Here is a 26831-nt window from a genome sequence, read left to right on the forward strand (position 1 = left end):
TCATAATTCCATACATATAGGAACTCGAGACCCATAGGTAATTGAAGTGTTCAAGTTTTCAGACATGCAGAGTTTCAAGCTTATACTGTAACACCATGCACCCAGGTGTAGAAAGATAGTTCAATAGACAGTCGTAGGGCCTCATGTACTTATAGGGCCTTGAGGAAAGTCACAAGGCTTTCATTAGTAGTTACAGAGAACAACAAATCCGAATTGTGTGTTCATGGTAAAGTAAAAAAAAGCACTATAAATACTGGTAAAGTATCCTAGTCACAGCGCACCTCAAAGGAGAGGAAGGAGAGGAAGAGAACGTTTAGAACAGTCGAGGAGTCATAAGGGGGTTGGGGGGGTGGCTTGAGCTGCCGTAAGATGGCTGTGTCCGGCTGAGGCTCCGCATTGCAAGCGGGACCTTTTGTATTGCTGGATCAGTTTTTTCGACATTTCCAGTGGCATGGATTGAGGCGTTTGCAGAGCGGACGCGGGGGCACAGGTAGCAGATTTTTTTTCTTTTTGGTCTTGTTTTCTGCCTGTTTTCCCCCACACCGCCTTTCCTCAAGTGCTCACTGTGGCGCCCGCCATTTTGTCCTCAGCGGGACGCTACCTTTATCCACAGGCTTCTCGGGCTGCTTGCGGCAAAATGTTATAAGTCGCCACTGCAGTTCTACATTTGTAGCTCTGTGTTTTTGATGGACACCTTTATTTTTGGGATTTCTCTTTTTTTTTCTTTCTTTCTTTTATTGCTGGCTGGAATTTCAAATGAGCTTCCCTGTTGACTCTCATATTGTTATTTTATCAGGAAGTAACATCATTTTATGTGCAAAAGCTTTACAGATTAGGCAACATTACAGTTACTTGCCTTTATATAGACTCTGAGAAATGGCCCTTAATACTATTTTTTTACTTCGCCGGCTCCCAGCGATATGACACGTTACACTTGGAATGTTATTTGAGACTGTTTTTGCTTCACCTGTGTTTTTTTTTTCTTTACGCAGTGTTGGTTCTAATTACTGGAATAGTATGCACATTGCCCTCCAATGAGCACAAATGCTCCAATGTTTGGCTACCTTCCTGGTACATGAATTAAGATGGATTAAGCTAAGTTGAAATACTTTACGAGCCTGGCATAACAGTTAATGGGCACCTTTAACTGTATGGTTGTCACAAACACAACTGGTTACAGACACTGAATCTGGTTTTCGTTTGGGCGTAAGTAGATTCTAACATCGTGCTTCAACTGTGTGAGGCGATATCCAGAGGAGCTGTCTTTACTATTGCCTTTAGCTGCCTCTTACAGGTGTCTTATTCTGCTTATATTTTTTGCTCATCTTCCGGACACTTTTACATTTTTACTTCCTGCCATATGGATTCATCTTATTGTTTTGGTCAGAAAAATACTCCACCAAGTATGTTTTCTCTTTGCAAGGACTCCAACCCTGCTGCCCCTCCCAAACGTCATAAGATGGAACCTAGTTCGCCTACCAAGTCTCCACTTTCTATCACACTGTAAGATCTTATGGAGGAGATAAAGCTGATTAAACCTTTTGTAATTGAAACCAACGCTACCCTTCAGAGGATGGATGATAAATGGTCCAATTTAGATTCAAGAGTGTCAGAGATGGAACAGAGAATTAGCAACACTCAAGATCTGATCCCCCAGGTTGTTGCCATGACTAAAGAGATTGCTCTTCTCAAGTCGCAAACAGAGGATTTAGAAAATCTCAACAGGCGCAATAATCTTCGCATTTATGGCATTCCTGAGGGGGAGGAAGTTTCCGACATGATCACCTTCTAAAGACACATATTCCCAAAATTGTTGGTCTCAAAGAAGGTGTGAATCTCAATCTGCAGCGTGCTCATCGCATTGGCCCTAAAAATTGAGGTTCTTCTTCTTCAATATCAACTAACCGTCCCAGAGGGATAATCGTTTTATTTCTGGAATATAATGAACTGTTAATGATCCGCTCAGCGGCTAGACAAAGAAAACAGAGGTTATGGTGTCGTCACAAAGTCTTTTTTTCTCAAGATATTGCTCGTGCTACTGCAACTTGTCGCAAGGAATATCTTTCTCTCCACCCGGCGCTTCGCTCCATGAATGCCAGATTCAGTTTGGTACACCCTTGCTACTTTAAAGTTACTTATAAAGAGAGGTCCTACTCTTTTGATCGTCCTAAAGATCTAAGACAATGTATTTATCGTCATAAAGGGGATGAGATGGACTTTGGAGGGACCTCATCAATTTGTTGTTTATACTTTGACTTATGTTCTCTGAGTTCATCCCTTTTATCATATCTGTTTTAAGATGTTGAATTTCTTCCAATGTTGTTGGTCTCGGATTGTTGTAGTTGTTTTTTCTAGACTATGGTATTTTGTTTGTTACTATGGCTGGTCATAACTGGTTACTGTTTTTCTCTGTCTCTCTCCACAGATGTTCTCTCCTCATGTTCAGACCCATTCCCCCGATGCTTCCCTCTTCCATGCCTTTCCACTTTAATCCTAATGTTTACAGTTATCCTCACGTATGGTAAGTGTTAAGTATTTCTTCACATATTCTGGTTGTTTTGATTGCCTGCTTCACGTTTACCGATTCAGGTCTGATCTGTAGTTTGTCTTGTTCATTGTTTTGTCTCATATTGGCTCCTTGTTTTCACATTTATTTCTCTATTATTCGGTTCCGGTTGTTCTCGGATGTCCTGGCTGGATTGGCCATCTTTCTTCCCTTTGCGGCTATCTGCTTCCTCATGCTATTCTTTTTATTCTGGTTATTTATCCTGTCTCTCTTGACTGAAGTCTTCGGGCTACTTGTTAACTTGTCTTTGTCTATCACTTACCTCTTCTACCTTTTCTATCTTTTCTCTTTTTACTTCCTTTTACTAGTTTATTTTTTTATTTATATCTTTTATTATTCACTTATCCATACTGTCCTCATTTCTTCCCTTTTTCTTTTCAGCGTAACATTTTTATCTTTTTCCATCTCTTGGTATTTTCCATTTTGTTATTGCTCTATTATTCTTTTTTCTCAATGTTTTCCAAAAGTTATAGTTTGTCTGAGATGTTGCTAAAATGTTACCATTTGCATACATTGTTGCTTAATGGTGTTTCTCTCTAGCTATTATGACTGATAATGTTTGCATTGTTTCATGGAATGTTAAAAGGCTACGTAACCTGCTTAAGAAACAGAGGGTCCTAACTCACTTGTCTAGGCTGCAATGTAAAATAGCAATGCTTCAGGAGACCCACTTGAACGAAGATGAGATTATTTCTCTTAAAAGACAATGGGTGGGTCATACTTTTTGTTCCCCGTCCAAAGACAGGAAAAATGGAGTGATTACTTTATTTCACAAATCCCTTTCTCCTGTTGTGGAGAATGAGGAGAGAGATGGTGATGGAAGGTGGCTCCTTTTACATCTTAACATAAATAGTTCCCCTCTCTCCCTTCTTAATATATACGGCCCCACCGGTGTTGATGTACAATTTTAGAAAAATATGTCACACACTCTTCATTCCTGTCCAGATTCTAACTTACTAGTGGGAGGTGATTGCAATCAGGCCATGGACCCCTTCACAGACAGGAAATCTAACACTAGGTACATTCCCAACACAATGCAAAAAACCTTCAGGTCTACAATTCATTCGAGGGGTATTGTTGATGCATGGAGAATATCCCATCCGGATACGTTAGAGTACACTTTCTATTCTCCCACTCACAAATCTTCTTCTAGAATAGATTATATCTTTTTGAGTCCCCATCTCCTTTCTAATCTAATACATTCTGATATTGGTTCTATTCTTATTTCCGATCATGCCCCAGTTTTGATTTATTTGGACCTCCCCTCTGAACCTTCCAAACCCTACAGGTGGTGCTTCAACAATTATCTATTCAAGGATCATAAGTTTCTGGAACGCTTTATAGAGTTCTTGCCAGATTTCTTCCTTAGGAATGCTACTCCGGATATTCCCTTTCCCACAATATGGGATGCCTTCAAGCAACAGCCAGAGGATTCATCATTGGTTACGTTGCGGCTAAAAGGAAACAATGTAGGAAGGACTCCGCTTCTCTGCTAGCATCTATTAAACGCCTCAAACCCACATATTTTACTTCTAATAATTGGGATACCTTAAAAGAGTTCATTCAGGCTAAGTTGTCTTTTAATAAGAAATCTACTGAAGAAGCTTCTGATTCTCTACTCAAAGTCAACTCAAAATCATTTAAAAGTGAAATGCCAACGTGCTAAGGTAGTCAAGATCACTGATAATGGAGGTGTCGATCATTTCAAGGATGATGAAATATTAAAGTGTTTTACTGATTTTTATAAGACTCTGTATACTCCAGAATCTTCTCCTTCTGAGGAAGCACTATATTAGTTTTTTTTAAATACTTCCTGCACGTCCCTCTTCACTTCCTGACTGCTCCATATTAGAAAAGGAACTTTCTGTTTCTGAAATTAAATCCGCCCAAGCTCAATTACCAAAAGATAAGTTTCCTGGCCCAGACAGTTTTACTGCTGAATTTTATTCTTGTTTCTCTCAGTTTTTACTTCCTCATCTTTTATCTTTATTCCAGCATTTTACGTCTCACAAAGAAGCTAGTGGTTCTTTTCTGGAAGCTATGATCTGTCTAATTCCTAAGAAGGGCAAGGATCCCTCTTCTTGTGCTAGCTATCGCCCTATTTCTTTAATCAATTTAGATTGTAAGACTTTTGCTAAAGTCCTTGTTCTTCATATTAATAACGTTATTCCAGATCTGATCGGTTATGAGCAAACAGGATTTGTTAAAGGTGGAACGATCGCTGACAATTATAGAACTTTTTTTGAACATTATACACCTTGCCGCCAAAAGCTCTACCCCATTGCCGCTATCACCCTAGATGCGGAGAAACCTTTTGACCGCATTCAATGGCTTTTTATGATGCATGGTTTTGGCACTGTTATTTTATCTCCGATTTGTTTGCTGTACTCCTCTCCTACTACTTCGGTCTTTGTTAATGGCTTCCAATCTCCTTATTTTACTCTTCAACGAGGCACCCGTTAAGGTTGTTCTTTGTCTCCTTTGCTTTTGATCTTGTCCCTGGAATCTTTTCTTCACTCCCTTAGAAGCTCTCCTGCTTTTTGGGGTTTTCCTAATAAATCCATCGAAGTCAAGTTCACGGCCTATGCTGATGATATTCTGTTATATATGTCTGATCCTGCTATCTCTTTACCTGCTTTTACCAACCTTTTGTCTTCATATGCTGCATTGTCTGCATATAAGTTAAATTTTTCTAAGTCTGAAATTCTCCCGTTAAATAAACATTGCCTTAAAAGTACGTTTGAAGGAATAGATTTTTAATGGAATACTAATCACATAACTTGTCTAGGGATTAAATATTCTTCTTTAGTTGCTAAGACGGTTCATCTGAACTTGGATGATGTCTTATCAAAAATCTCTGGTAAGGTAAGGAAGTGGTCCCCATTATTCCGGTCTTAGTGGGGCAGGTCAGATACATCTAAGATGATGATGCTTCCAGTAATTAATTTCTATCTTTTTATGTTACCAGTACGACTCACTTTAAAATTCTTTAAGAATCTTAACAGTATCCTTTGTAAATTTCTTTGGAATAACAGGAAAGCTCGCATATCTCTTTCTGCTTTATCTGCTCCTAAGGATAATGGTGGGGTTAATCTTCCTAAATTTCATCAGTATCATTCCTCCTTTCTTATACAGCAGGTTTTGCCCTATCTTTCTTCCTCTGATGACCCTCCCGTCAGAATGGTATAAATTGGAAAAATCTGTTATCCATTACCCTTTCCCTCATTAGCCATTTCTGCTCACCCTCCTCTTTCTTTCAAATCTCCTACTATTCCGTATCTTATCTCTACTCTCTCTCCAATTTTTAGTAAATCGCGTTCACCACTTCAGCTATTTCTGGATTCCTCTATCTGGCACAATAAATCCATTAAAATTTCAAACCGCACTATCTTTTGGAAAAAAGACTGGATTCTTACACTGGTTATTCTTGTAAAACATTTCATTCATGTTGATGCTGCCGGCCTGCTCTTACAGGTTGTAGGCGTGGAAGCTGTGTATTTCTTACTTGCTTCTAATAAAGGTCATAAAAAAAAAAAAACATTTCATTCATAATAAGCAGATTTGATCTCCTCAGGAAATCCAATCTAAATATAATTTATCCGTCAAGTCACTCTCTAAGTTTGAACCTTTGAGATAGATTTTATCTCACCGGCTTTCTCTTCTCTCTGAAACCTCTCCCTCTTCACCTGACCCTTCTATCCTTCCGCTACCTTCTTCCCCTTTTCTACGTGCATCTCATATCTACAAATATCTTTTTTTTTCTATACCCAATCGTTCTAAAAGCACGGTTGAACTCTTATGGGAAAAGGACCTTCAGTACACTTTTTCTATACACACACAGAACTCCATTTGGGCTCGAATACACCATACTTCTTGCAATACTAACACCACCCAGACACTTTATTATTTCTACCAGAGACTCTTTCTAACCCCATTAGCTGTTTCTAAATTTAGCTCTGACCTATCTCCTAAATGCTGGACCTGTAAGAATACTCCTGGCACATATATTCATTCTTTTTTTCTTTGTCCCAATATTTTCACTTTTTGGACAAAAGTATGCAAGTCTATTGCTTCTATTTCCTCCACAAATTTTCCTTTTGACATTCAATATATAGTTGTGGGTAGTAATTCTATGCAGTGGTTTGGTGCTCGTAGGCTTGACTCATTTATAGATCTATCCATTGCTATTGCTTTTCAGGTTATTACCTCTAGCTGGAAGGACGCATCCAAAGTTTCCTTCCCCGCTTGGTGGAATTTGTTTTGTTACCATCATAGGCTTGATAGAGCGTATGTGACCATTTCTCAACAGCTTATACATAAAGAGGCCTTTTGGTCTCCCCTCACTAATTATATTTCTTCTGCAGCACTTCAAGCCAAGGATGTCTTTTTCAACCACAGTGAATGCAGTGTTTATTCATTTCTTTTTTGCCTGTATGCTGTTCAAAATTGTATTTTTCATATAGAAATTATGTTATGATTGTTATTGGAACATTTTTTGCAGCTCATATGATATATTAGCTGTTATCTTGTACCCTTTTTCTCTTTTCCTCCTTTTCTTTCTCTCTCTTCTTTCTGTCCCCCTTTTTCTACTATTTCTAATTCTAAACCAAAAAATGTTAACTCTTACTGTGCTACTCATAGATTATATTTAACTCTTACTAATGTTCATATTCCATGTTATTCATTAGACTGTACTCCACGATACTTACTAGAATTTTGTACCATATCATTTTCATCTATTTTAATAAAGCTTTCTAAACTATAAAAAAAAGGAGTCATAAAGAAAAGTTGCATAACATAGAAAGGAATCCAAGGTAAAACAGGATTCGCAGAACACAAAAACAGAACCACAGGACTAAGTGTGTGGTCCACAAGGAAGAATCATAGAGCCAATAAAGAGACAAAATGTTTACAGTCTAAGACCCGCTGGAGACCCTTGTATATGCTAGAGCGAGCCTTGCAACATCACCGAAGAATTATAAAAACCTAAAGAAGAGTCATGTGGGCCAATATGAGTTTCAAGTGGACCAGGAAAGAACCATTGTAACCCTCAAGGGAAACGCATAAGATGTTATTAAATCATAAGGGAGGGTGAAGTGTATCTCAATGAAGGTTGGGGAAGTTTCATCTTCCTGAGAAAAGTGTTGCCTGGCCCTAAGAGAAGTTAACCGAAGGTTAGTTATGAGGAAGTCAGATTCACATGGATGAGATTCAAGGCCTCAGTGTACAGTCTCAGGGTCATATGGCACGGGGAGAGGAGTTCACCATGTATAGAGCCTATTCGGAGAGTTTACGAAAAAATTACAAGGCAATACAACAAGGGAGGTGGCAAAATGTTGCAAGGATCAAGGTGGGAGTGTAGCAAGACATGTGGGAGGAGTAGGTCACAGGATGGCTGAGGGGAGGGGAGAAAGTAGAAGTAGAGAGCACTAGGTAGGTTTCCAGGTTAGAAAAAACGTAACAGGTCTCTAAGAACCAAGCCTCAAAAGGAATCTCTTCCCAAATAAGAGTCACAGGGCCCTAAACAGTGCCTAGGGGATATGCACTCGAACACAAAAAGAACATTCAACAGTGAGAAAATCTTATAACAGGGCTTCACGTTCACTCACCTTGTCAATGTTTTCATCTTTGACACAATTCGTGAAAATCACTTTTTTGATGCCTTGATGCTCCAGCTCATTCATTATTCTCTGAAATGCCAATTCAAAGATAAATATATGCGTTTCAGAATAACATACCCAAACATATTCTCACTCAAGCGCTGCCAAATCCTGCAGAGGTAATCAAACTGTGACTTGGTTTCCAGTACAAACAAAATCTGCTCCCAAATTATCCACCTCCCTCTACTATCAGGATTAGCACATTGACTAGGTGGTAGTGCTGGTAGAACCACTGACCCTCTTGCAACATCAGGGTGGAGGTAAAAGCACATGCAGAGCTCTTGCTCTAACCAGTACACTTCCCCTCGGACAGAGGTGAGAATGTAAACAGTGCCTTTCTCACAGCACAGGTGTCCAAGTGCCAGAAACCAATGAGACAAGAAAATAATTTCCCTTTCATCCCAACCCACCTATAAACATTATAATTTCGAAGGATATATCTTTATTTTGCACGAAAAGTTCCAAATACGTGCGCTCTCAGTAAACAAAAACGCCAGTCTTCATTAGTTCCAAGGGTGTTTATTCAGATACAACATGTTTCAGCTTGCAGAGAAGCCTTGATCACGTACGTAACTGAAAAGTGCAGTGAAGTTCGACTAGTAAAGTTACCGGCAGCAAAGTAATGAAGATAGGAGAAGGACAACAGTACATCTTCTCTGTCATCAGAGTGGCAGACATCTTGGAACATGCAAAATTCATCGTAATTAACGTAAAGCATATAAATCATAATAGACAATGCAATAATCGATTGAGAGAAATGATACCAATGCTGTAAATACAACATAGCTGCGGCACACATCGTAACTACAGAAATTGCACATGTATTACGCTCCAATGTGTACATACTGCATGTCACCTGCGTACAATGCGCCCTGTTGGTCTGTATTTTGTACTAGAAGTAAGCTTTCAAGTTTCAAGCCAGGGCATTATCGACAGGCAATAGAACTAATATCAACATATTTGTGGACTGGAATAATCTACACTTTTTTTAATAAGAAATAAGTCAGTCATCTGTTTTCGCAAAAATAAGTTGCCCACATCTTGAACTAGAAGTCTGATGTACATGTCCCAATGAAAACTGTATGTCTTTCTAGTGTCCACAGATTGGCATGTGCTATGGTAAGAGTAGGAGGGTGGTGATGCATGGCTAGCCATTTAACAAGATGGCCAGAGGTCCACTCCTGCTTGGTTTTTTATTTCTCATTGTTGCATTAACCTGCTAAGCAGCTGGGGTAATCCAAATACTCGGTGTTATCATCTTCCCAGACACCTCAGTTAACATCAAATCTGATAAAGGAGGGAAGGGGTGCAATGGTACACTGGCCCTCAGCTTCCTTGTTACCCAACAAGGCCTACTCTCCCTTGGGGCATAAAGCATAAGAAAGAACTACAAATGTGTCTAAACAAACACAGAAAAAAAGTAAACCCCTGTTGACCAGACCACCTGGAGACCTCACCTCTACCACCCACTTGTCTCAAAGTTACCCACCAGCAACACACATCTCTGAAATGGCTACAATTGCTGACACCACTACCTATGGAGAGAGAAACTCAGAAAGCTGCAGCAGCTGCTCAGTGCAGTGACAAGTAGATGACAGGAGGCAGAACTGAACTGACACATTAACTCACCGGCCCAACATAGCACAGTGCAGTACTAAAATGAGTGATTCCGTCATAAACATCTGACTGCAATCTGGGAATCACCTCATGCTGTCAGCCTAACCCAGCTGCTCCCTCTGACACATCATGCAGAGAGATGCACTGCATGATGTGCTGTGCTATTCAATGTCAAAGTCATTTACCCAACACGAGTGTCCACATGGGATCAGATATCTTCCAGTTATGTGGTGCGCATTATTGAGAATAAGGCCAAATCTCTGCGACATATATGCATATTCTTGAAGCCAATTTGGAAGTCAGGCACCTACCATTACTAAAATTATATATATATATATATATATATTTAAAACGGACCCCAATACAAACTACACCTTACAATCGTATTCTCAGTAAAGCATATGGACAAGAAAAATGAAACATGCATTCTTGGAATCTTCCTTAAGACTGTAGAACTTGTACTTCAGAATTACACTCACAACAACCTTAAACATGACATACTGGAGATCACTGCAGCCTGTTTTAATTCCAATTGCACCTATTAATATTTTTAGTTATACCTTAAGGCAACTAACCCACAGTCAGAACCCCATTCAGAGGGCCACAGGGCACTCAGGGGCTACTGGGCCTAAGCGTGGTGGTTTAGGAATTTTACTCCTGATGTTTCACTAGGGATCCTGAGCAACTGGGCCAAACACCTCTTCTACAATTCACTCTCTGTGGTTGCTGTAGATGAACAGTCAAAGGCTCCCTCGTGTGAACACGACTCATAACTCAAAGTGAACACAGTGCAGTCAATAAATCAATTTCAATCCAAATACTTGCTTTTATAACAAGATAATGTGTTTTATTTCTAACTCTACAATCACAAAGCAATAACGACATTTGCAAGCAATAATACAATCTTCCGAAGGTCAGAAGAAATGGCAACGCGAACATACACCAGACAGCTACGCAGCTCACAGGAACGCCATCCGCAGATGCCATCACCTCATCAGATCTGTCAAAAGGACCTCTAGACAACAATGCACACAACAGCAAAGAGCTCTTCAGCATCGTGAAGGAGCTCTCTAACCCCAGCTCCAACACCAACAACATCCCACCTTCTCAAGACCTGTGCGACGCCCTCGCCACCTTCTTCCAGACATTGACAGCTTCAACACCCTGACCACCCCGACAATCATTGAGACCGCCAACCTCACAGCCACCACCCTCGCCAATCCCCTGCTCACCTGGACCAACATAAACAATGACACCATCAAAATCATGAACAGCATCCACTCCGGCTCTCCATCAGACCCATGCCCACACAACATCTTCAACAAAGCCAGCTCCACCATCGCACCCCATCTCCACAAAGCCATCAACATCTCCTTCGAGACTGCTACCTTCCCCAAAAGCTAGAAGCACGCCGAGATCAAGACCTTACTCAAAAAACCCAAGGCGGAGGGGAGGAGCCAAGCTCGCGACCGTGATGGCCGCACTGTAGCTCGGCTCCGTCAACCTTCCTGCCTAAACGCATATCCTGAACTTCATCCTGCCCCGAGGAGACACACTCGGCAAGAAATGGGAAGGTGAAACACTGCTCGCGCTTACCGTCTGTCCCAGGGGCTCCTGTGTGCCGCGGATCTGGAGTTGTGCCCTTGCTTGTTCCGGGGCCTCCGCGGCGTGCAGGCCGGGGACTCGCCTGTGACAGTCGGCCGGAGTGGGGTGTCGGCGCCGGCCCCCGGTGGAGGAGAGGGGTCGGCTGAAGAGGCCGTTGTGCGGTTGTGCCGGTGGCGACTGACTGGGCCCGGTCTGGCGGCCTGGGGGCCCTGTGGCAGGGCGCGGCTCGCCTCGGATGGGGGTAGACCGTGCAGGAGGCTTGTCCCCCCTCTGTTGCCTTGTCCGGCCATCTTGAAGCACTTCGCCCGGATTCGGCGGGCGGCGTCCGTGGGACGGTGGCGCCGGCGGCCCCCGTTTTTGGTGGCCCTTCTTTCTGCACCAAGATTGCCATTACTGGGGCTCGAGGGGACTCCAGCGGTGGGCCTTGCTTGAGAGCCCACTCCAGAAGTTGAGGCGCGGAGAGTCACGGCTGCACTTGCAAGATGGCGGCCAGCGCCCTGAGTCCCGGATCTGCTCGGGGCGGCAAACCTGGGTTGCTGAAATACACGATGGCCGAGACTTGTGGGCGTGAGCCCACGATTGGTGATGTCCTTGCCGCCCTATGTTCTTTACGTGCGGCCATGGCCTTCGACGCTGTTGTGCAAAATAGCGGTTCTGCCGCCATGCCTGTTGGACCGTCCCCCATGAACGCGGCTCGACTTGTGGTGTGTGCTGCTTGGCCCCCCTCGGCTGCTGCGAAGAGTGCTGCCACCGTGCATTTACAAGACTGTATGTCTGCGGCCCCGAATCTCCAGGAAGCTTTGATTGTGGCAGGCATGGGCGGGGGCCCCACGTCGGGGCACGTCCATGCCGGTCTGGCTGGGGAGCTCGGCGGATGTTCGATTCGAACTGCTTTGGTGAGGTCCCGCTGCTGCCCTGTGGGGGAGACCTCGCTTTTATGGGCGGCGGGACCGCACCCAGACTGTTTGCTGCTCCTGATGTTGCTATTTGAAAGTCTGGTCTGCTGCAGCCATTGCTTGCTTTGCCGTTTGAGACTGGGGTCCTCTGGTTTACACCCTTGGCCTGACTTGTTTCGATCCTGTGTACACTCCATGCCGAACTGTTTGCTGCCTACTACTTTATTGCGCATGAAAGCTATGATCAGGAGAGGACAGGGGTGAGACAGACTTGCCTCGGCGGACTACTGGTTAACGGATGGAGATGAGGACTGCCCGCAGCTGTGGCAATATGGCGGATTCCTTTTCCTGCTCCTGATACTTGAGGTTGTGTCGATCTCGCTTTGATGTGGGTTTCAGTTGTGTGAAGGCGGGGGGTAGGAGCCGAATGACTCGATTGCAGATCTCCTCTCCCACTGGATCCCTTCCCCCCCCTTTTTCTTTTGTCTGTTGTGTTTCTTTTCTCACTTTCTGATTTTTCTATATTTCGGGCTCCAATTAGGGCGACAGGCACGCTGCTGGGGGGGTAGGTTGTAGCCTTCTGCAGGGGTGCAGGGAGGGATGGGGTCTCTATATTGTTCATTTTTCTTTTAGTTCTATGGCTCTTTTGTATCCCTTTATCGGGACGCTGTGTCTGCGCGTGTCTTCCATGGAGTGTTAGCTGGTAGTGAAGGGGATGACTTCCCCGCTGCCACGATATTGGTTGCACATATATCCTGTCTTACACGCCTTGACCCCGATAGCGGGTCTTTCAGTTCTGCGTGCTTTATTCACCGTGGGGCGCGTGCAGTGGCGCTGCGTTCTTTCTTTCCCTCTTTCTAATATTCTTTTCTCTACCCCTCCCTCCTTTTTCTCTTTATTTGGGTTAGTATAGTGGATGACTATCTTTACGTTGCTGTTCTGATTCCTCTGATTTGTACCAGCACGCATTCAGGTGGTGACGGGTGTGTGGTGGGCCGCGGTGGGAACTGTTCTGAACGGGGCGTCTATACGTTGATTCCTGTCAATCGCTGCTGTTATTCCCATTTATCAATGCCCCTCTGTTTTGATGCTTTAAAAGTAGCCCGCCATGGGAATTCAGATGTTAAAAGTTGCAACTGATCCTGCTATACTTCCTATTATACTATAAAATTGACCTTCTTCAATCCTGCTTCTAGCGGTTATATTCAGCCCTTTAATGTTTGATCCCTTGCCTGTACAACACTGGGCGATTGCCGGGGAACATCAATGTTGACTCATGTGCGTTCATAATGTGTCGTGGCCGGCCTGATTGGTTGTAGGCCCGTATATTTATGCTTCCATTCGCACAATAAAGGTTTTCAAAAAATTAAAAAAAAAAAAATTTAAAAACCCAAGGTGGATCCCAAGGACCTCAAGAACTTCCAACCCATCTCTCTGCTCCCGTTCCCAGACTAAGGTCATCAAGAAGACCATCAACAGACAACTGACCTGGTACCTCGAGGAGAACAGCATCTTGGATCCGTCCCAGTCCAGGTTCCGCAGCAACCACAGCAGCGAAACTGCCCTCATCGCTGCCACTTATGACATCAGGATCGTACTGGACAACGGCGAAACCGCGGCCCTCATCCTCCTGGACCTGTCAGCCGCCTTCAACACTGTCTGCCACCGCACTCTACGCACACGCCTCCACAACGCTGGGATCCGAGACAAAGCACTGGACTGGGCCACCTCCTTCATCTCTGGCAGAACCCAGAGTGTCCACCTCACCCCTTTTCAATCCAAAGCCACAGAGATCCCCCAAGGATAATCCCACAGCCCAACATTGTTCAACATCTACATGGCACCACTCGCTCACGTCGCCCGACTGCACAACCTCGACATCATCTCCTACGCCAAGGACACCCAGCTGATCCTCTCCCTCACCAAGGACCCCTTCACCGCCAAAACCAACCTTCACGAAGGAATGAAAGCCATCGCAGAGTGGAAGAAGACCAGCTGCCTGAAGGTGAACTCAGACAAGACAGAAGTCCTCACCCTCAGCTCCACTCCCTCACCGTGCGATGACTCCTGGTGGCGAACCGCACTGGGAGCAGCACTGACACCCACCGACTACGCACGCAACCTAGGGTTCATCCTCGACTCAACACTTTCCGTGACCAAGCAAGTCAACGCCGTCTAGTCCTCCTGCTTCAACACCCTCCGCATGATCTACAGGTGGATCCCCACCGAAACAAGAACGGTCACACAGGCCCTCATCAGCAGCAGGCTGGACTACGGTAACGCCCTCTACGCAGGCGCCTCGGTCAAACTCCTGAAACAACTACAACGCATACAGAACGCCTCCGCACGCTTAATCCTTGACATCCCTTGCCGCAGCCACATCACACCTCACCTAAAAGACCAGCACTGGCTTCCCGTCACCTTCAAGCTTCTCACCCACGCACACAAAGCACTCCAAAACACCGAACCGACATACCTCAACAGACGACCTAACTTCTACACCCCGAACCGCCAGCTCCGTTCCGCCGACATCGCCACCATCCCCCGTATCCGAAGAGCTAACACCGGGGCAGATCGTTCTCCCACCTCGCCGCCAAAACATGGAACACCCTCCCCATCCTTCTACGGCATACGCAGGACCTACTCACCCTTAGGAGGCTACTCAAGACCTGACTATTCGAGCAGTAGCAGCACCCCTCCCCTCAGCGCCTTGAGACCCTCACGGGTGAGTAGTGCGCTTTACAAATGTTATGATTGATTGATTGATCCAGGGAATGCTCACTAGTGGGTTGTACTCAAAAGTGCCATTTTAACTCTTTAGAAATTAGTCAAAAGTGTCAGTGGTACCGTAGCACTGTCAGCAGTGAGAGTGGTGCCCCACAGGCCCAGTTCAAGTCTTCCCTGCTACTGCAGTATGGAAGCATTCAGCGCGGCAGCGAGTGCCCTGTCTGCGGGCGCTCACCAGTCTTGATCCTGATAGAATTTGAGCTGCTCCTGGCACATGTGGTAGGCACAGGCTCTCAATCGGGAGCAAAGCCAGCACCAGAAGCGGAGCATTTCCACAGTGCGGTTTAGGACCAGAGAATCCTGTGCTCCTGTTAAAGCGCGGTCTATTCCATCGAAGGTACAACATACCTAATTTGGAGACAGAGTGGCCAAAATCCACTAGATATCACACAAATAGTGTGAATCACATTTTAAACCTTGTTTTTTTGTCCTGACGAATGTTTCTTAGACCCGGCTGGGCAAGATGGGACAGAAACATGTCGACCTTTATTGAAGTGATATAAAGAGATCCATTAACACAATCTTCTATTATATCCCTTGCTTTTATCTACAAAAATTCACACCTGATGATTAAAGTTCAAATCAGGTGAGAGTCTATTTTAAGTGAACATATCTTTTCACCTTTTTTGGGGGGGAGGGGGTGGGGGCACTTTTATCTCTGGACACTACCACGCTACACCAGAGATTGCTGCAGGCTTGAGGCTGGCATAGCACAAATTTGGAACACCCAATGATAATGCCAAAACCCATATGTGGGGCGGAAAAACGATATAAACCGCAAAGATACATAGCGTTTATGAGGGTGATCCATAAAATCTATCTGTAACGTGGTTACAAGTGTCCATTCACTATTGATTTAGTAGGCACAGGCTCTCTCCATCAAGTGGTGCTACTGGCTTTGCCCAGAAATTGGAGATACTCCCAACCTGCAAAGAAGAGGTAAGTCAATCTTACTCACTTGAGAGGGGGGGGAGAGGAGGGTGTTGTGGCAGGGGAATTCGATCCTCCAGCTCCCAAGTGAATCCCAGCAAGGGTAAGATGTCTTCTGGAGCCTCATTCACGGTCCTTGAAGTCGGGGGCAGGTTTTGTGGGCAGGATCGGCCCACAGGTCACAGCCGCAATCTTCTGTGCAAAGGGCCAAACGTCTAAATGTCTTGCAATGCTCTTACCGGCAGCCGCCTCCGGTAGCAATACTTTTCAGCCTCGGCACAGACTCCTAAGATGCAATCGCCCGCACCACGGCAGCCCTTCCCGGCATATAGAATCGGTGCTAAGGCGGACATGAGTCTTAACACGCTTGCAACAATAACTTCAGTGGTGGCCCCCTTTAGCCTAAGAGGTCACTGCAATGAGACAGTATGGGTTTTGCACCTCCAGTATGGCCTTCAGTACACACTTCTGTCCATAGCAGACATCTGTAGAGGGTCGCCTGATGATTCCTACACACAGGCAATGACTTCAGTGGTTTTCTCACACCTTGTTCGGGGAGTCCTCTCACTGGGAGTCCCTACTGGACGTTGCTCCCTCCAACACTCTCCTCTTCCTCACCGGGCACACAAGTCTCTGCAATGAGTCAGGCGCTGGTGCTCCAAGCTTCAGGGCAGGTGGCCTTGGTTTCCCTCAGTGATGTCCCCCTCACCCAGTAGGGGCCCTATCAGACCTTGGCACTCAGTCCTGGTCACAGGCAAAATTCTTGCAGAGTTTCCCCTTCTCACATAGCTTGTCTTGCTGCTGGTCAGATGACAACATTTGGGGTCTCAATCCCCCCTCCTTTCTTATAGTCCATTTCCAGACACTAAATGTGGGTCTGAGCCTTTGAATTTTTATGTTGGGGTTCTGCTTCTTTTGTAGTGGACACTTTTCTGTATTTTCGTTCCTCTTGAAAGGCAGTTTGTCGCAGCAGGAAAGACTCCAAAGCTGACTGTCCAACAACAGATCATGGGGGTGACTAGAGTTCACACCTGGATGTCAGCCACAGCAATACGTCCATCAAGAGGTTAATTCTGGGCTCCCCGATCCACTCTTTATGATTCCCTCTTCAGCTCCCCAGTCCCCTTCCTAGTGATCCGTCCCTGGACCCAGAAGATAAACAAGTTAGAAAGTTGTAAGTCTTTATGCCAACTCCCTGGAGTACCCAATTTGGGATATTTGATTTTAAATCCAATCCAAACTGAGGACAGTAAAACAGCCAATACACCTTTAAAGTGGACTGCAGAAACTAAAAGCTGGTTCCACAGTGCTTGGTAATAGCAAGGGTGAACAGCGTCTTATCCCCACTTTCCTGCAGACATATCCCAAAACAACACCTACAAACAGTAAATTGAAGACATAAGCTCTCAAAAATCTATAAAAATCCAAGGCATTCTGTAATATCGTTGAAATTTGAAACTCTTTTTTATCAGTAAACCCTTACCTTTAGAAGTTGTAATGATTTTTTTAAGATTGCTTGCTTTTTTAACAAAATTGTCCTTTATCATCTAATCGAAAAAATCCTGAAAATAGCAGGTAAGCAGCAAGCCCGTCCTATGCTACCACATACAATTCTACTTTATACCCCTTTGCAAAAAACGGTGCCTTCCACTACTTGTTTTTTCCACAAGCAATATATTTCATCTAACATACGTATTACTATATCAAATTCATCCAACTCCTTTACAATCAACTGCAAATCAGAAAAATACGAACAAACTCTTCACCATTCCACCTAACACAACTTGCCACTTTTTCCCGCAACATAAATTTCCCAACCAATAGATTTGACAAATGCTTGAAATCTTTCCATCCACTGCTGCAATTTCAAGGAAGGCCCTCTAGGTTTTTCTAGGAATGTAGACTGAGCTGTAATCCCTACATAGTTTCTGATTCTTGAATTTTCATTCAGTGCATAATCCCTGTGGTATGGCATCTTGATGGAGATCATGTACGCCAATACAGTTCCAAGAAAGAAATCCCCTAGGTGACAAGGTAGGCAGGAGATAAATGTAAGTAAAGTGCTGAAGACAATCTGCTCGCAAGAGTTCGTTCAATAATGTACCACCAACGCTGATTAAGTAGGTAGACCAAATCACTTTTATAATTGCTCTACTCATATACAAACTAATGCAAAGCACAGTTTCCATAAAGGTGATGAGCTTCCCTTATAAAAAAAACGGCCAAAAAAGCACTGACGTTCACCGGCAGCCCCCTCCCCTCTCCTAGAACTGTTTGTGTTCAAAGTGACGGGCAAGGGTAAAGTTGCTATAGACAGCTTTGACAGTCTTCATTCTCATAATGTAATAACCTCTGTCTTCATCCGACTGCCTCAAGTTTTAAGTCCAAGCATTGTAACTTCAATGTGACTTCTCACATGGAAAGGTGCAATGATGACATATATGACGCCTGTGCATCATTCTAAAATAATACCTGCTATTCCCCTAACATCCCCAAAAGCACTTTGGGAACACAAATGGGACCCTCTGTAAAACTACAATAATGAGGAAATGCTGCCTAAGTTCACAACTGGACCCTCAGGAAAAGGGCATCTTTTACATCTACATCATCCTGGGCAGGGAAGACCCTGGTATTTCAAAAACTGGTTCATTAGAAAAAAACATGAGAAAAGAGGACAGAAGGCTTCAAATGTCAAACCCTTTACTTCACTAGATTCAGATTCATCCTACACAGTTTAAAATGATACCCAAGAAAAGACATTACATCACAGCATACAAAAGCATCTTCAAAGATAACAAAGCACATTTTTGTATGTGGGATTAAACATATTGTAACACCTCTGTATGTTCTGTCTCTAGCAATTGATAAGACTCTATAGTTAAATGGTGTTGAAACATCAATATTGCTATGCATCCATTCTACACAGGTCTCTGGAGATGGGTGAGATTGGCATGACATGGGGTAGAAACAAGATTCCCATGTATCTTGATGGCAGTAGGACAGTCCTATATTGGGACAAAAGATATGAAAACCGACATTCGGCCAGGAATAAAATTGTAGTGTTTTTAGGCAGGAGTGGGATTACCCAGTCTTGAGAGAAAGGACATTTCTTAGTTGTGAAATCATCATATTTTGAAGTAAGAGTGAAATATTAATATCTGAAAACAAGCATAAGAATGGCAATTTTTGGGATCAGGTCAAGCGGGAGAGTGTTGCAGGATTGAAGACAGTCAAATCTTGAGATAGGATTAAGATGGTTATTACCTGCTTCTCAGTTAGATCTGCTAGGTCCATTTTGTTGAGCAGCAACAAATGCGGTTTGGCTCCCAGGCTCTCCTGAAACAGCGGGTTTCGCCCTGATAGCGGGATGTGATTCGAGTTAAGAACAACAATATTAAATCTTCTGTCACAGGAAATACTGTCATTGACAACCTTCCCTGCCCAACCTGTATGTGTTTCTATTTCAAGAAAAAAAGTAGAAAGTAGTTAACTATCTGCTTTTAGCTAATCCAGCTAGGATGACAGTACTGTGAGCATAATGTAAGAAGCCAAAAAGGCGGATATATAGGAGTGAGAGAGAGATCTGATTTATCTAAATATTGCATGCACCATCTGCTCTATTTCCACTACCCAATGCTTCTATTTAAAAAGAGATAAGTGAAATGTTCTACTGCTTCCTCAAAAAAGTACTATGGGCTGAGGCGCACAATGTCCATTGGAGTAAACTTGGTAGTTTTTCTTCTCTAGACTATTCGGGTTGTTAACATGAAAATATCTGTTGGCACACTGCATTTGTGCAGTCAAAGAAACTTCCATATGCCACCAAATGCTTGGGTTTGGGCCCATGGCACCCCTTTGGATTCCTACGCAGTCTTGTCTTCTCAATATCTTTTGTGTCTTTAGATCTTCCCACCCGAATGCTCATTGGTGATGGAATGAGGATGGTTTACAAGAAGCAACTGCCTGTACTACTTTCTTTCAATCCTAAAGATATAAAGGTAAGGAGTATTTTAGATATATATATATATATATATATATATATATATATATATATATATATATATATATATATATACAAATGATCTTATACATCTGAGGTATCAGAGCCATCCAGACTCTTTTTCTGAACCAAGATCTCCCAAGATACACAACATGTTACTAATTCAGCTCCGAGATGGGAGGATTCATCGAATCCAGTATCCAGATGATGGATAAATGCACCTTAGCTACCGCCTACAGGCCTGGAACTCTCCATACAGAATAGTTCTACTGATCCAAAGCTTTTAGTCCATGGTGGCTTTATACTCATAAACAACCACACAATTATGTAGAAAAGGAATGGGCTTGTAGGCTCACTGAATCCTGAAATTTATCCTGGTGTGCAAGAACAAATACTTTAAAATACTAAAGGATGGTACCAGCGAGTATTACTTTAGGATAAAATCTGTATAGTTTGAGTAAATACAACATTTAACTTTTATAGAAACCACTTGTCTACCAAAGGCGAAGAACAGTGTCTGCTCAATGTAGAGATGAGGGTCAGATCACTGTCTGCTGAAAGTAAGCTTTGAGGTCTGATTACTGCTTACTCACTATGTAGAGTAGACACTTGCTATGGAGATTAACGTCAGAAACTACACCCTCACTGTATGTAACAGTGCCTTCTTACAGCAGTTTGCTGCACAGTCTGCCCATTTTAAGAATCTGATTCAGAGGACATTGCCCTCATGGTCAGTGCTCTGACTTCTCACTGCAGGTATGAGACTCATAGCACTGTTTGCTCACTATGGATGAAAAGTCAGGGTACTGCCTGATCACTGTAGAGATAAGGATTATAGCACTAAATGAACACAATAAGAACAAAGTTAGACACACCAATTGCTAACAGAGAGGAAGAGAGCTGGAACACTGCTCAATGTAGAGAATAATTTTTTTAACAAATTCAGTTAAGGAAACAGGAATTGCTGACTGTAATGTACAAGAGGATTGAGAATCAAGGTAGAAATGACTATCTGAGTATTGTCTGTTGATTGTAGGGACGAACGTTGGAGCAACATCTGTTACTTTTAGAGATTAGTCAAAAACAGTATGTTATATGTAGGAAGCATGGTCTGCTAGAATACAACCAAAGTAACCTACTAAGTGTGACTTTATAAATGTAACATTTGTAGAGGTAGACACTGCAGCTTTCTGCATAATTCAAGGACTTTTGTGTTTTTGGTCCATCCCTCTTCGAATGACAGGCACAGCTGCATTTTACCCAATCACAAAACAAACACATGGGTCTAAATAGAGGAAAGGAAAGCAATGAGAGTTGGTGTATGTAACTGATGTGGGGTGTTCCTTTTAAAGGACGAATTCCCTCACCCACCAGAGGTGGCATGCTTCCTCATAGGGAACCTCCCCGCACCGTTATGCCTAGTCATCTTGTGGGGTACAACCACCTCACTAGAGGGAGGAGCTCAGGGATGTTTTTCAGAGGTATAATAAATACCTTTCTAATGAGCACAAAGTGGAAAGGGAAGCAGGAAATGAGTGAAAGGGTGTGCAAATTAAAACTGGCTCCAGGATACTCAACACGTTTTTCATAGGTCCCTAAGTCAGGATTAAAACCAAGCAGAGGGCCAGCCAGTCATAATCCTATCCGCTGGATGTTTCCAAAGAAGTGGGCATGTTTCTACTAATGACCCCATCAGAGGGGCCATTGTATTCCTCAGGACCTATTTAATCAGTGCTCAAAGAAAAAATAAATCTATAATAAATGTAAACATACAAAACAGTGGTCCACACATAAGCCTGAAATAGGGATCTACTGGTAGTTTCCTGAAAGAGATAGTATACATAGCAATTTGTACCACATAAAGGAGGAAGAAACAACCAATTCTCAATCAACAGCCCTACAAAACTACTTTGGGATATGGATATATTTATATATTTATTTTTATTTTTTATTTCACAGAAAAAAATAGGCCGACATTTCACTAGGACAAAACCTGTTAAATTCAGCCGTTATAGTTAGCTGAGCTAACTAGATCTCATGCCCCTGCAATGCACTGCTGATGATGTCACACATTACATTACTCATGACACGATCAGTGACATCACTGATATCTCAAATGACATCACTGATGACATCATCCAGAAACTCAGCATTTCTAAAAAGTTTAAGAATGTTATATATATACATGCCAAGGTGTATTGAAAAAAGAGTGGGTGTGTGAATGTCTGTATGGATGATTCAGCGGGCGCGTGACTGACTGTATAAGTGAGTGATTATACCTGTCTCAGAGAATGTATGGGTGAGTGACTAATCTGTATGAATGTCTGTATCAGTCTGTCAGATAGTGTGTAAGTGGCTGCATGAGTTGGTGAGTAGATACAGACGTGTCTATATGGGTTATTGATGTGTTGTCCGAGTACTTGTATGGGTGCCTGAGTGGGGGGGGGGGGGTGAGGGGGGGGGTGACTTTCTGCATGGAAGTGTGAGTGGGTGAATCACTGGGTGTATGGGTTCACAAGTGAGTCTGTGAGGGGCTGTATGTGTGAGCGAGTGTGTGTATGGCTGTGTCAATGAGTGGATGGATGGATGTCTCTGGTATATGAGTGAGTAACTGAATATATGAAAGGCAGTATATGTGAGTGTTGGAGTATATAGGTGACTGTATGTGTTAGTGAGTGATTGTGAAAGTGGCTGTATGGAGGAGTGTGTGCTTGTGTCAGTGATTGTATAAGAGAGTAAATATGTGTTAGTATCTGTATGAATAAGTGAGGTGGTGTGTGTATAACTGTATAGGTGAGTTAGTGGCAGTGTGTGACTATTTGGGTGAGTGACTAGGTGTGTGAATAGCTCTATGGGTAAGTGGTGGTGTGTGCGTGTTAATGGGTGTATGAGTGGATATATCAGAGACTGTATTGGTGAGTGACTGGGTGTATGAGTGGTTGTATGGGTGAGTGAGTGGATGTGTGTGTAGACCTATGAATCAGTGAGTGAGTATGTACTTACTGGTATTGCTGTGTCTATGGTTTCAAGAATGGTAGTCTGAAATTTGGAGTGGGTGTATGAAATAAAGGTTATATTGGGGTAGGAGTAGATGATTCAGAGATTATATGGATGAAGTTATCTGAAATGTCATCAGTGATGTCACTGACCATGTCATGAGCGATGGGATATGTGACGTCATCAGCAGTGCATTACGGGGGCGCGGGTTCTAGTTAACTCAGCTAACTATAACGGCTGAACTTCACAGGTTTTGTACAAGTGAAACGTCAGCCTAAATATAATGTTCCTGTAACCTGTTTTTTCCGTGAATGTCTAAGGTTTTTTAAATGCTAATTCCTAACTATAACATCCCTGTAACCCTTGGTTTTTTAAAGTGAATTTCTAAAGTTTTTTAACCAGCAGTCACTGTTGCAGTGTGGTGGAGAAAAGGGACTGGTCCTCCAACCAGCCTCAGAAATTCTTCTACGCAGTACTTACAGGAGCTACCTAGGTAGTTCTTGGCCCCCAAGGTCCCTTCGGAATAAAGAGGACATCATCCACCAACCAGGAGTGCGCAGGAGGCGCGTTTCCAGAGTGGTGGAAAAAGGGGGACGTGGCCGCTGAAGATCTCTTAACAATCCCACTGTGTGGGACTTAATGGTGGGACTTACTGGTGGTAAGAGAGGAAGTTGGCCCAAGGACGTCCTTGTGGGCCAACTACCCCCACACAGCAGGATTGCTGAGTTCTGATAGCAGGCAATCCCCCTTTCGCCACCAGTAAGCAAACGCGCCTCCTGGCACACTCTTGGTTGGGGGATGAAGTTCCCTTGCCTCTTGAGGGTGCCGGGGGGCCAACTAGCTCTCCATTTACCTCTAGTAAGCCCCACACAGCCGGATTGCTGAGAGGAGGTCAAGGCCATGCCCCCTTTTCCCACCACTCTGCAAACGCACCTCCTGGCGCACTGCTGCTTGGGGGATGAAGTCCATTTTAGTCCTGAGGCCCTCAGGATGCAAAGGGCAGGAGCCCCCCATGCATTGTTTTTGTCAATATAGCCTTGGGAAGGTGGCGGTCCAACGGGGCTGCAGGAGGCCACGTAGCCCCCTGCATTCAATGTATAAGCCCCGGGAAGGTGGTGATCCCCAGAGGTGTAGGGGCATGCGCGGGTCCACGCATGTCTTATTTATCATTGTCCCCTGGGACCTGGCCCACCCGGGGGCCGAACGGAAACAAAGAGCTAGGCCTAGGGGGTCAGGGTGGAAACACCCTGACCCCTTTTCTTGTTTTTTCAGGTTCTTTCACCTTTTTTCTTGTGACTCGTTCAACAAAGTCACAAGATGGCTGCCACCACTTCCTGGTTTGAAGTGTTGGCAGCCAATCAGATTGCAGGCTGGAGATCAGGAGGATTCGCGAATCCTTGGAGGCCAAAGTTCTATATCTGAGAAATGTTTACATTTCTCAGGAAATACTGAACAAATTTACACCATTTAACAAAGAGTGCACTCTGGAACAGGAGCTACCTTTCTGCCAAATTTGGTGCAATTCCGTTCAGCAGTTTGGGCTGTAGCTGCTTCAACAGTTTCCTATGTAAATTAACATGCAGAAAAAGCATTTTGGGACCCCACCCTTTTTCTCGACCCCCACTTGACGAATCACCCCGAAACCTTTAACACAGCCGCTGACCTGACAACCTCATTAGTTTTGAAAATTTCACAAAGATTTGTCAAACGATGTCAAAGATATTGGCAAAACAAAAAATGCTTTTCCTATAGAAACAAGGTCCTAACTATACCTACTGGCGACTGCCAGTAGATAAAAATAAAAAATAAAAAATAATATATATATATATATATATATATATATATATATATATATATATATATACACACAAACACAAGCCCACCTGTTTGGCGAAACGTGTCATCCACCATGCCAAAGCATCTGCCTCTTAGAATAAAGAAAGAAATCACGCACTAACCTGGTGTCCGTGTCCCTATCTTTGCCTCGATTGTGGAGTGAGTTGTGGGAACTCTGGTGAAATATATATCTATCTATATCTATACTACTATTATAAAGAGAGAGCTGAAACCTTTGAGGCGGGTAAGCTCAAGAAGTACAGCACCAATCACAACACGCAAAACAGCATTGTAAAGGTCAGGGTAAGCAGATGGACATAGGCTATACACCAGCAAAACATATACTTTAGAAGGGCAAAGTACGTTGTTTCACAAAGTAGTCCCTTGGAAGTAGCACCAGCTCTGAGGTGGGCGTGTGCGTTCTGCGCGGGTGGGTGTGTGCGTTAAGCATTCAGCATTGTAACCCATAGATACGCCTGCAGCCTGAGAACAGCATCCTATCACAGTTAGATTAGCGTTCGTGCACGTCGTGAGGTGCGTGCCGGTCACCGTTGTTGTGGGCCTGTGCATTCTGAGGCGCTTGCTGCATTGTAAAGCGGGGGGAGTCGCGTTCGGGAAAGTTTGCCATCGGACGAGGCCGACGTGTGTGGCGTATCTGTGCACCACCCAGTCTTTGGGGAGTGCGTGAAGCGACCAAGCTGGGACAGCTCAGGGGCATTTGCACACTGTCGCTTTCGGAGAGGACAAACACACCCTCAGCCTTCGTAGAAGCCAGGACGGTACATTTGTATTTCATCCCCGGACAACGTCAGGACGGGCTGTATGTATGTATATATATATATATATATATATATATATATATATATATATATAACACACAGACACACACACACACACACACTTGTGGAAGAACTAAGGGGACAGGTGAGTGTGACAATGGGGTGGATGAGGCTTACCGCTAGCGTCGGATTGAGGCTTCAACTCTGGCCCTGGTGTGAGGCTCAGAGAACATTCTCCCCTGTACTCACATCAAGCGAGAGAGCCAGACACAAGGAACAAAAACAAGAGATATAAACTATTTAAAATAGGAGCAATTAAAATGCAGATAATCTGATTGACTTCAAGGTTGAAAGCAAAGATCAGTTTAGCTGGATAACACCAAATGCAGACACCACTATATTCCTGATTATGCAACAGACCCTTGACATCTGTATTCTATATTCAGCCCAACCATGTGGAAAATAGTGCAGTTAGACTTGGTATGTTTTTCCCTGTCTTTTTGCCTCTGCCCCCTATGTTTTTGCTGTGTGCTGGATTTCGTTTTGCTGGTCTAGATGATTTGGGCACTTGGCAACTGCTGATCAGTGCCAAAGTGTAACTGCTTCCTATGTAAATTGTGTTAATGGATTGCTGTTTCCATGATTGGCTTATTTGATTTACCTTCAACTCCCTAGTACAGTGCACTAAGTCAAGTCAAGTCAAGGAAAGCTTTATTCGGCTGCTATATAAAACAGTAATAAAAGCACAAAACCTAAAAACACAGCATATTATTTACAAGTGAAAAAAACACAATACAATAAATTTTTACAATACTACACCATTAAATAAATACTTTTCCTGATATAAAATGCAGCTTTTAAGAACTGGGCTACTCTCCATGCTATATGCTTGTTCTCTAATAATTGAAGCTGGAGCATTGCTTTACGACACTGCCTAAGCCCGAGTTTTCTTAAAAAAGGTATGATCCAAACTTTCTTATGCTCATGATAAGATTTACAAAATAGGACTAAGTGCATAGTGGATAGGACTAAGTGCATAGTGGTTTGGGTAGAGATGTTATCGCAAGGGCATAGTGAAAATGTACAAGACCAATCGTTCATTTTTGGGAAGGTCATCAACCTGTGAATAATACCCAATGTTAACCTAGTGAGAAAGAA

General features: G+C 43.5%; 1 protein-coding gene across 4 annotated transcripts in view; it reads right to left on the reverse strand.

The window, feature by feature from the left end:
* MTG1 (mitochondrial ribosome associated GTPase 1) overlaps nucleotides 1–26831 on the reverse strand; it is a 195853-nt gene that overhangs the window by 91284 nt on the left and 77738 nt on the right. For all 4 annotated transcript variants that reach the window (XM_086921847.1, XM_086921848.1, XM_086921849.1 and 1 more), the window contains exons 4-5: nucleotides 19326–19428; nucleotides 8176–8256 (exon numbers count right to left, since the gene is read on the reverse strand). In XM_086921847.1, coding sequence (XP_086777973.1) covers nucleotides 8176–8256; nucleotides 19326–19428 — 184 coding nt within the window. The remainder of the gene's footprint in view (nucleotides 1–8175; nucleotides 8257–19325; nucleotides 19429–26831) is intronic.

Source organism: Lissotriton vulgaris, chromosome 5, assembly GCF_964263255.1.
Source record: "Lissotriton vulgaris chromosome 5, aLisVul1.2, whole genome shotgun sequence".
NCBI lineage: Eukaryota > Metazoa > Chordata > Amphibia > Caudata > Salamandridae > Lissotriton > Lissotriton vulgaris.